This window comes from Rana temporaria, unplaced genomic scaffold, assembly GCF_905171775.1.
Source record: "Rana temporaria unplaced genomic scaffold, aRanTem1.1, whole genome shotgun sequence".
Lineage (NCBI taxonomy): Eukaryota > Metazoa > Chordata > Amphibia > Anura > Ranidae > Rana > Rana temporaria.
Window position 1 is genome coordinate 1 of NW_024404788.1, and position 11872 is coordinate 11872.

An 11872-nucleotide genomic window follows, 5' to 3' on the forward strand; every position below is an offset into this window, starting at 1 on the left:
ACTCCCCCCCCCCCCCCCGCCCCCCCCCCCCCCCCCCCGCGAGTACCCCCCCCCCCCCGATACCGAGCATCTGCAGGAGTACTCCCCCACCCCAATACTGAGCATCCGCAGGAGTACTCTCCCCCCCCCCGATACCGAGCATCCGCAGGAGTACTCTCCCCCCCCCGATACCGAGCATCCGCAGGAGTACTCTCCCCCCCCCCCCGATACAGAGCATCTGCAGGAGTACTGCCCCTCCCCGATACCGAGCATCTGCAGGAGTACTCCCCCCCCCCCCCGATACCGAGCATCTGCAGGAGTACTCCCCCCCCCCCCCCGATACCGAGCATCTGCAGGAGTACTCCCCCCCCCCCCCCCCGATACCGAGCATCTGCAGGAGTACTCCCCCCCCCCCCCCGATACCGAGCATCTGCAGGAGTACTATACCCCCCTTTATGCTGAGATTCGATCCCATACAACATGAATGGGCCCAAATCGCACGCTGCCAAGAATCGCATGCAAAGTGAATAGGAATACGGGGGGGCGGGACAAGGGGGTGGGCAGGAGGGTCGGCTGCCCTGGGCACTGTGGTATCATGTTTGCTGCGGGTGGGGGGGGCTCCACAAGGAAATTGGGGGGGGGGGGTGATTTGGTCCACGGCATGAAGTATTGTTCTAGGAGGGAACATTTGTGGGGGGGGGTGCTAAGAGTGGCGATTTAGGGGGATTGGTGTTGGGAGGGGGTATGAGGGATCCCCTGCCGGAATCACATGCAGCGCTTCTGTTAAAGCGGAGCTCCACCCAAAAGGGGACGCGTCGCTTGTTCGCAAACTCCTCCCCCTCCACATATGGCACTTTTTTTTTTAGGAGGGGGGGGGGGGGGGAGTAAGATCACAACATTTCTGGCCCCTCCTCTTTCCCCTACTGACTTCTGGAGCACACACAGATGTCCCAGAAGATGGCGGGACCATTCAGAAAGCGCAGCGCAACTCGCGCATGTGCAGTAGGAAACCTTCAGGCTTCCCAATAATCCGGGCGCCTGCTACCAAAGGCAAACTGACAAATCGTCTCGGAGGGGGAGGGGTCAGGCAAGTGTCCTGGTATTAAGTCAGCAGCTGCAGGATTTGTTCTGGATTTTTTTTTTTTTTTTTTTTTTTTTACCAAAAATATATAGAAGAATATTTAATCGGCCAAAACTCTCAAAATAAATTTTGTGTTTTTTAAAAATATTTTTGGGGATATTTATTATAGCAAAAAGTAAAAAATACCTCTTTTTTTTCCAAAATTGACACTTTTTTTTTTTATCAAAAATAGAGCGACAATTTTGAAAAAAATATATTTTTTACTGTTTGCTATAATAAATATCCCCAAAAATATTTTTAAAAAATGTCTTCATGACTTTAGGCCGATAAATATTCTTCTACGTATTTTTGGTAAAAAAAAAAAAAAAGAAAATCGCAGCTCGCCGCTAATTACTATTAATTTTTTTTTATAAAAAGGTCTACAAAACAGGGGTAGTTTTATGGCGCTATAACTTTTGCGCAAACCAATCAATAAACGTTTATTGAGAAAAAAAATAAAATCCCGATAATATGTAGAAGAATACGTATCGGACTAAACTGAGGAAAAAAATAAAAATTATATATTTTTTGGGGATATTTATTATAGAAAAAAGTAAAAAATATCTTTTTTTTCTATTCAAAATTGTCGCTCTATTTTTATTTATAGCGCAAAAAATAAAAACCGCAGGAGGTGATCAAATACCACCAAAAGAAATCTCTATTTGTGGGAAAAAAAGGACGCCAGTTTTGTTCGGGAGTCACGTCGCACGACCGCGCAATTGTCAGTTAAAGCGACGCAGCGCCGAATTGCAAAAAGTGGCCTCTGGTCAGCCAAATGGTCCGGGGGCTGAAGTGGTTATATAAAATTTTGTTTTTATCTACTGACGCGTTTATTTTTGTGGCCGTCTCGGAGGGAATCCTTAGAGCCGGTGCACACAGTCATGTGACTCAGCCGCCTGGCAGGCCGCGGTCCGCTCTATTCGACGCAACCGTTCTACGCAAGTCGCTGCGACTTAGAGAAAGGTTCCCGGGCGACTTCCATTGACTTCAATACAGAAGTCCTTTTGCAAGTTGCCTCTCAAGTCGCCCCCAAAGTCGCGCCACCCCCTGTGGGTGAACCGGCTCTTACCTCTACGAGGAGCGGCCGGGTCTGGGCACATCCTGCCGGGCCCCCCCCACATCCTGCCGGGTCCCCCCCCACATCCTGCCGGGTCCCCCCCACATCCTGCCGGGTCCCCCCCACATCCTGCCGGGTCCCCCCCACATCCTGCCGGGCCTGGGCACATCCTGCCGGGCCTGGGCACATCCTGCCGGGTCCCCCCCACATCCTGCCGGGTCCCCCCCACATCCTGCCGGGCCTGGGCACATTCTGCCGGGTCCCCCCCACATCCTGCCGGGTCCCCCCCACATCCTGACGGGTCCCCCCCACATCCTGCCGGGCCTGGGCACATTCTGCCGGGTCCCCCCCACATCCTGCCGGGCCTGGGCACATTCTGCCGGGTCCCCCCCACATCCTGCCGGGTCCCCCCCACATCCTGCCGGGTCCCCCCCACATCCTGCCGGGCCTGGGCACATCCTGCCAGGCCTGGGCACATCATGCCGGGTCCCCCCCACATCCTGCCGGGCCTGGGCACATCCTGCCGGGTCTGGGCACATCCTGCCGGGTCCCCCCCACATCCTGCCGGGCCTGGGCACATCCTGCCGGGTCCCCCCCACATCCTGCCAGGCCTGGGCACATCCTGCCGGGTCCCCCCCACATCCTGCCGGGCCTGGGCACATCCTGCCGGGTCCCCCCCACATCCTGCCGGGTCTGGGCACATCCTGCCAGGCCTGGGCACATCCTGCCGGGTCCCCCCCACATCCTGCCGGGCCTGGGCACATTCTGCCGGGTCCCCCCCCACATCCTGCCGGGTCTGGGCACATCCTGCCGGGTCCCCCCCACATCCTGCCGGTCCCCCCCACATCCTGCCGGGTCCCCCCCACATCCTGCCGGGTCCCCCCCACATCCTGCCGGGTCTGGGCACATCCTGCCGGGCCCCCCCCACATCCTGCCGGGCCTGGGCACATCCTGCCGGGTCCCCCCCACATCCTGCCGGTCCCCCCCACATCCTGCCGGGTCCCCCCCACATCCTGCTGGGTCTGGGCACATCCTGCCGGGTCCCCCCCACATCCTGCCGGGCCTGGGCACATCCTGCCGGGTCCCCCCCACATCCTGCCGGGTCCCCCCCACATCCTGCCGGGTCCCCCCCACATCCTGCCGGGCCTGGGCACATCCTGCCGGGTCCCCCCCACATCCTGCCGGGTCCCCCCCACATCCTGCCGGGTCTGGGCACATCCTGCCGGGTCCCCCCCACATCCGGCCGGGTCCCCCCCCACATTCGGCTTCCTCATGGACTTTGTTTCTTCATCTTTTATTATGATCTTTTTTTGTATATGGGTATGAACCTTGGTAGATGAGCGACTCTCCTGCGCGCCGGTTGGCGGATGGTACATACAAAGCGCCATTCCTCCGTCACTCACCATCTCGTAGGTCTGCATGGCGAGCTGCACTTTGTCGTCTCCGTATTCCTTGCACTTGCCGTACGCCTCCTGTACCTGGCGGAGGAGCTGCAGCTTCTCCTCGGAGCTCAGTGTGCGGGCGTTGCTCATATATTGGGAGGATAGCCGGTCTATTTGGCACTTCAAATCTGGAGAGGGGGAGGGGGGGACAAGAACGATCGGCCAGTCAGAGAGCACCGAGTTACATTGTTCATTTATATGTCATAAACTTCAGATTTTTTCTTCCCCCCCCCCCATAGGTCGGCGCTCCGCAGACTAAGGCCAAAGCCGCGGCCTCGCCTAAAAAAATCCAGCCCGCAGCTTGCCGCGATCCTGGAAAAAGGCCGTAAAAAGCGTCCGGCCACTTTCCCCAGGATCGCGGCGGACTAGGCCGAAGTCCTCGCCTAAAAAAAAAAAAATCAGCTCGTCACGATCCTGGGAAAAGGGCGCGAGGTCAGACGGAGCTTACAGCCTTTTCCCAGGATCGCGGCGAGCTGCGGGCAGGTTTTTTTTTAAGGCGAGGTCGCCAGCTTCGGCCTAGTCCACCGCGATCCTAGGAAAAGGCCGCAGACTAGGCCGAAGCCACGGCCGCACCTAAGAAAATCCTGCCCGCAGCTCGTCACGATCCTGGGAAAAGGCCGCGAGGCCGGACGTCGCTTGCGGCCTTTTCCCAGGATCGTGGCGGACTAGGTCTAAGCCGGGGGTCTCGCCTAAAAAAAATCCAGCCAGCAGCTTGCCGCGATCCTGGAAAAAGGCCGTGAGTGGCGTCCGGGTTCTTTCCCCAGGATTGTGGCAGACTAGGCCGAAGCCCTCGCCTAAAAAAATCCAGCTCCCGCAGCTCGTCACGATTCTGGGAAAAGGCCGCGAGGCCAAGGGCTTTTCCCAGGCGGGCAGGGTTTTTTTTTAGGCGAGGCCGCGGCTTCCGGCCTAGTCCGCTGCCTTTTCCCAGGATCGCGGCGAGCAGGGTTTTTTTTAGGCGAGGCCGCCGGCTTCGGCCTAGTCCCCGGCTTTTTCCCCGGATCGCGGCGCGCTGCGGGCGGGGTTTTTTAGGCGAGGTTGTGGCTTCGGCCTAGTCCGCGGCCTTTTCCCAGGATCGCGGCGAGCTGCAGGCAGGATTTTTTTAGGCGAGGTCCCCCAGCTTCGGCCTAGTCCGCCGCAATCCTAGGAAAAGGTCGTGGACTAGGCTGAAGCCGCGCCTAAAAAATCCTGCCCGCAGTGATTCTGGGAAAAGGCAGGATTTTTTAAGCGAGGCCACGGCTTCGGCCTAGTCGCTACAATTCTGCCCCCTCCTCCCCCCCAAAAAATTGGCGATTTAAAAAATAAATAAATAAATAAATAAATAAATAAATAAACTCAATTCCTGATTCAAATCAAGTTTTATTTTTTCCCTGATGGACACCGCGCCGGTCCTAGGTTTTTAGTCGAGGCCGCGGCTTTGGCCTAGTCCGCCGCGATCTAGGGAAAATCCTGCCCGCAGCTCAGCGCGACGTCAATTTTGTGTCGCACAACCGCGCAATTGTAAGTTAAAACGATGCAGTGCCGAATCGCAAAAAGTGGCCCCGGTCATTGGGCAGCCAAATGGTCCGGGCTGAAGTGGTAAAAAAAAAAAAAAAAAAAAAAAAAAAAAAGTGTCCCCCATGCCTACGCGCTCACGCGCATTCGTAACTCACGCCTGTATCTGTAAATATTCAAAACCACACATGTGAGGAATCGCTACAAATCGCTAGACCGACACAGCAGCACCTCGGATTACGAGGATAATCCGCTCCAGGAGAATGCTTGTAATCCAAAGCACTTGTATATCAAAGCGAGTTTCCCCATAGAAGTCAATGGAAACTCAGATAATCTGTTCCAGTGGCACTGCTAGTGTATTCAGTACCACATGTGGCCAGAGGTGTGGGGGGGTGCCAGAGACATTCGAAAACACTTGGATGCACTCGGAGAGGCTCGGAGACACTAGGGAACGGAGTGTTTCTGAAGGTCAAAGTGTCACCGGCTCCCCCCCACACCTCTGGCCAAGTGCGGTACTGCACACCCCAGAGGCTTGACTCCAAACGCTCGCAATCCGAGTCATCATTAAAAATAAAATAACAGCTTGTGTTGCGAAACTCTTGTGAACCGCGTTACTCGCAATCCGAGACATTACTGTAATTCTATCCCCAGATCTCCTCTGCAACGGCGTTTAAAGTGTCGCCTACCGCAATTAGGCGCCATTCCACGAGCGGGCGCAATTTGAAAAAGGGTGACATGTTGGGTATCTATCTACTCGGCGTAACGCCATCTTTTATATTTTACAAAAACAAAATCGGGAAAACTTTACTGTGTTTTTTCATAAAAGAGACTTCATGGATCTTTTACCCGATCCAGAAATAGTGATTTCTATAGTCCGTGACAGATTTTACTTTTTATTTTGGAAATGAATGTCTTGCAGGACCTCCGCCCTCTGGAATATGGAGAGCCGCGGACAGCTGGACATACAAGACAATGGCGGGATGATCGCTTCTTTGATGTGTTCCCGCGCATGCGCGCCCGACGCGTTTCACAGAGGATTCACATTCAGGTAATACGGGAAACACACATCGAATCTCCGCCTGCATCTATCCTCAGAGCAGCAGGAGAACCTCAACACTCACCTTCTGTCCTCTGATCCAAATCCCTCATCAGCTGGAAGTTCCTCTGCAGTTCAAAAGGCAAATTCTCTATACCTACAAAACAAGGAAAACTTTATTACTTCAACCAGCCAATCACCCCATACACCCCCCCCCCCCCCCCATACACATCACCCAGCCAATCCCCCCCCCACATCGACATAATACAGGAGATGGTCAGAGACTGCAGACATGATACAGGTGATGATCAGAGACTGCAGACATAGTAAAGGAGATGATCAGAGACTGCAGACATAGTACAGGAGATGATCAGAGACTGCAGACATAGTACAGGAGATGATCAGAGACTGCAGACATAGTACAGGAGATGATCAGAGACGACAGACATAATACAGGAGACGGTCAGAGACTGCAGACATGATACAGGAGATGATCAGAGACTGCAGACATGATACAGGAGATGGTCAGAGACTGCAGACATAATACAGGAGATGATCAGAGACGACAGACATAATACAGGAGACGGTCAGAGACTGCAGACATGATACAGGAGATGATCAGAGACTGCAGACATGATACAGGAGATGGTCAGAGACTGCAGACATAATACAGGAGATGATCAGAGACTGCAGACATAGTACAGGAGATGATCAGAGACTGCAGACATAATACAGGAGACGGTCAGAGACTGCAGACATGATACAGGAGATGATCAGAGACTGCAGACATAATACAGGAAATGATCAGAGACTGCAGACATAATACAGGAGATGATCAGAGACTGCAGACATGATACAGGAGATGGTCAGAGACTGCAGACATAGTACAGGAGATGATCAGAGACTGCAGACATGATACAGGAGATGGTCAGAGACTGCAGACATAGTACAGGAGATGATCAGAGACTGCAGACATAGTACAGGAGATGGTCAGAGACTGCAGACATAGTACAGGAGATGGTCAGAGACTGCAGACATGGTACAGGAGATGATCAGAGACTGCAGACATAGTACAGGAGATGATCAGAGACTGCAGACATAATACAGGAGATGATCAGAGACTGCAGACATGGTACAAGAGATGATCAGAGACTGCAGACATAATACAGGAGATGATCAGAGACTGCAGACATAATACAGGAGATGATCAGAGACTGCAGACATAGTACAGGAGATGATCAGAGACTGCAGACATAATACAGGAGATGATCAGAGACTGCAGACATAGTAAAGGAGATGATCAGAGACTGCAGACATAGTACAGGAGATGATCAGAGACTGCAGACATAGTACAGGAGATGATCAGAGACTGCAGACATAGTACAGGAGATGATCAGAGACTGCAGACATAGTACAGGAGATGATCAGAGACTGCAGACATAGTACAGGAGATGATCAGAGACTGCAGACATAATACAGGAGATGATCAGAGACTGCAGACATAATACAGGAGATGATCAGAGACTGCAGACATAGTACAGGAGATGATCAGAGACTGCAGACATAATACAGGAGATGATCAGAGACTGCAGACATAGTAAAGGAGATGATCAGAGACTGCAGACATAGTACAGGAGATGATCAGAGACTGCAGACATAGTACAGGAGATGATCAGAGACTGCAGACATAATACAGGAGATGATCAGAGACTGCAGACATGATACAGGAGATGATCAGAGACTGCAGACATAATACAGGAGATGGTCAGAGACTGCAGACATGGTACAGGAGATGATCAGAGACTGCAGACATAATACAGGAGATGATCAGAGACTGCAGACATAATACAGGAGATGATCAGAGACTGCAGACATAGTACAGGAGATGATCAGAGACTGCAGACATAATACAGGAGATGATCAGAGACTGCAGACATAGTACAGGAGATGGTCAGAGACTGCAGACATAGTACAGGAGATGATCAGAGACTGCAGACATAGTACAGGAGATGATCAGAGACTGCAGACATAATACAGGAGATGATCAGAGACTGCAGACATAGTACAGGAGATGGTCAGAGACTGCAGACATAGTACAGAAGATGATCAGAGACTGCAGACATAATACAGGAGATGATCAGAGACTGCAGACATAGTACAGGAGATGGTCAGAGACTGCAGACATAGTACAGAAGATGATCAGAGACTGCAGACATGATACAGGAGATGATCAGAGACTGCAGACATAATACAGAAGATGGTCAGAGACTGCAGACATGATACAGGAGATGATCAGAGACTGCAGACATGATACAGGAGATGATCAGAGACTGCAGACATAGTACAGGAGATGGTCAGAGACTGCAGACATAGTACAGGAGATGGTCAGAGACTGCAGACACAGTACAGGAGATGATCAGAGACTGCAGACACAGTACAGGAGATGATCAGAGACTGCAGACATAATACAGGAGATGATCAGAGACTGCAGACACAGTACAGGAGATGATCAGAGACTGCAGACATAGTACAGGAGATGATCAGAGACTGCAGACATAATACAGGAGATGATCAGAGACTGCAGACATAATACAGGAGATGATCAGAGACTGCAGACATGATACAGGAGATGATCAGAGACTGCAGACATGATACAGGAGATGATCAGAGACTGCAGACATAGTACAGGAGATGATCAGAGACTGCAGACATGATACAGGAGATGATCAGAGACTGCAGACATAGTACAGGAGATGATCAGAGACTGCAGACATGGTACAGGAGATGATCAGAGACTGCAGACATGGTACAGGAGATGATCAGAGACTGCAGACATAATACAGGAGATGATCAGAGACTGCAGACATAGTACAGGAGATGATCAGAGACTGCAGACATGGTACAGGAGATGATCAGAGACTGCAGACATAATACAGGAGATGGTCAGAGACTGCAGACATAGTACAGGAGATGATCAGAGACTGCAGACATAGTACAGGAGATGATCAGAGACTGCAGACATAATACAGGAGATGGTCAGAGACTGCAGACATAGTACAGGAGATGGTCAGAGACTGCAGACATGGTACAGGAGATGGTCAGAGACTGCAGACATAATACAGGAGATGATCAGAGAGTTGGGGGTGGAGTCTATCACACACTGACTCCACCCATTATCAGACCCTGAATCTCTCAGCACTGCCATCTACAGACAGTCAGCGGTCAAATTTTTTGTTACCAGTCATCCAAACCCGAGTATGCTCTGCAGGACACACAGGAGGGAGGAATGCTCTGCAGGACACAGGAATGCACACAAGAGGGGGAAGGGATGCTCTGCGGGACACACAAGAGGGGGAAGGGATGCTCTGCGGGACACACAAGAGGGGGAAGGGATGCTCTGCGGGACACACAAGAAGAAGGGATGCTCTGCGGGACACACAAGAGGGAGGGATGCTCTGCAGGACACACAAGAGGGAGGGATGCTCTGCGGGACACACAAGAGGGAGGGATGCTCTGCGGGACACACAAGAGGGAGGGATGCTCTGCAGGACACAGGAAGGAGGAATGCTCTGCAGGACACAGGAAGGAGGAATGCTCTGCAGGACACAGGAAGGAGGAATGCTCTGCAGGACACAGGAAGGAGGAATGCTCTGCAGGACACAGGAAGGAGGAATGCTCTGCAGGACACAGGAAGGAGGAATGCTCTGCAGGACACAGGAGGGAGGAATGCTCTGCAGGACACAGGAGGGAGGAATACTCTGCAGGACACACAGGAGGGAGGAATACTCTGCAGGACACACAGGAGGGAGGAATGCTCTGCAGGACACAGGAGGGAGGAGGAATGCTCTGCAGGACACACAGGAGGGAGGAGGAATGCTCTGCAGGACACACAGGAGGGAGGAGGAATGCTCTGCAGGACACACAGGAGGGAGGAATACTCTGCAGGACACACAGGAGGGAGGAATACTCTGCAGGACACACAGGAGGGAGGAATACTCTGCAGGACACACAGGAGGGAGGAGGAATACTCTGCAGGACACAGGAGGGAGGAGGAATACTCTGCAGGACACAGGAGGGAGGAATACTCTGCAGGACACACAGGAGGGAGGAATACTCTGCAGGACACACAGGAGGGAGGAGGAATACTCTGCAGGACACAGGAGGGAGGAATACTCTGCAGGACACACAGGAGGGAGGAGGAATGCTCTGCAGGACACACAGGAGGGAGGAGGAATGCTCTGCAGGACACACAGGAGGGAGGAGGAATGCTCTGCAGGACACAGGAGGGAGGAGGAATGCTCTGCAGGACACACAGGAGGGAGAAGGAATGCTCTGCAGGACACAGGAGGGAGGAATGCTCTGCAGGACACACAGGAGGGAGGAATGCTCTGCAGGACACAGAGGGGAGCGATGCTCTGCAGGACACAGGAAGGAGGAATTCTCTGCAGCACACAGGAAGGAGGAATGCTCTGCAGGACACAGGAAGGAGGAATGCTCTGCAGGACACAGGAAGGAGGAATGCTCTGCAGGACACAGGAAGGAGGAATGCTCTGCAGCACACAGGGGGAGGAATGTCCTGCAGGACACAGAGGGGAGCGATGCTCTGCAGGATAACCCCCCTCCCCCAGGCGCCCCTTACACTGACCCCCCGGTAGGTACACCGGGCGCCCCCGTCTCCCATCACTTACTGTCCAGATAATGCTCCAGGTACATGCCAGCCGCCATCTTGAGCGACAGAAGAGCGGCTTCCGCCCGGAGGACAAAGCGTCTCTATAGCGCCGTTCCCGCCGCCATCTTTGCTGAGACATTCGCCACCTTACCAGCACAGAGCGTTGTGTGAGGAGCCATCCGCTAGAGGCCCAACCCCCGGAGAAGATCCCAACCCCCCCAGCCGGAGGAGAGGCGCCATGATGTCGGAGCCTTTGCCTTTGTTTGGGGCAGAAATGGTCACAAAGCGACAATCTGAGGCGCCGAGAGACAGAAATCTCCCAAATAATTATATAATAAATCCCAGCCGTGTGTATTATATATTATAATCTGAGCTGCAATACTTACCTCCAATCCACATCTTCCCACCATCATACAAATCACTTCCTCTGAGCCCAGGTCCAGGGCTGCTGTTAGACATCACGGCCCCCCCTCCCCCTTCCCGGTCCGAAGTGATCGAATGACATCGATTGATCGGTCCTTTTCTCTGGAGTCTGTACGGGTGAATGAATAGGAAACGATCGGAGGCGTCCCGCTCATTCTCTAACGGAAACATAGGAAACCGTTTATTATGCTTTAGTGATGAATGGACACCGGAGTGATCCGTACCGATCGCTCACTGTGTTCTTTCAGGAAAGGAGTCAATAAATTACTTATTTACCGCCCTTCCCCCGCTCTCTATCCTGAAACATCTCCCTTTGTGCCCAAAGCCTCTGCCAGCGTGAGAGAAGGGAAGCCTGAGGCACTGCGGGGGCGGGACACAGAGGGGGCGAGTGTACTGGGGATGCACTGATAGGAGACACAGATGAGGAGGCACTGATGAGGCGGCACTGATAGGTGACACTGGTGAGGAGGCACTGATAGGTGACACTGGTGAGCAGTGTTGTTCATCTTCCTTTAAAAAAGTAATTCGTTACAATTACAAGTTAGGGTCCTTTCACACGGACGGACCGTTTCTGGGTCCGCTCCGTGTGTCCGCCAAAGCTCAGCGGGGATCTCCGCTGAGCTGTCGGAGGATAGGGTGGTCCCCGCACACTGTG

At 53.0% G+C, this 11872-nt stretch overlaps 1 protein-coding gene across 1 annotated transcript; it reads right to left on the bottom strand.

Annotated features, from left to right (window-relative positions):
• Window positions 1-3415: 3415 nt before the first annotated feature.
• LOC120923489 (inhibitor of growth protein 4-like) lies at window positions 3416-10964 on the bottom strand (the record flags this gene model as incomplete). Its single annotated transcript, XM_040334993.1, has 3 exons — window positions 10814-10964; window positions 6211-6282; window positions 3416-3726 (listed from the first exon to the last, which is right to left on the bottom strand). Coding segments are annotated over exons 1-3 (420 nt in total), but the record flags the coding sequence as incomplete, so codon positions are not given.
• Between the last annotated feature and the right edge of the window lie 908 nt (window positions 10965-11872).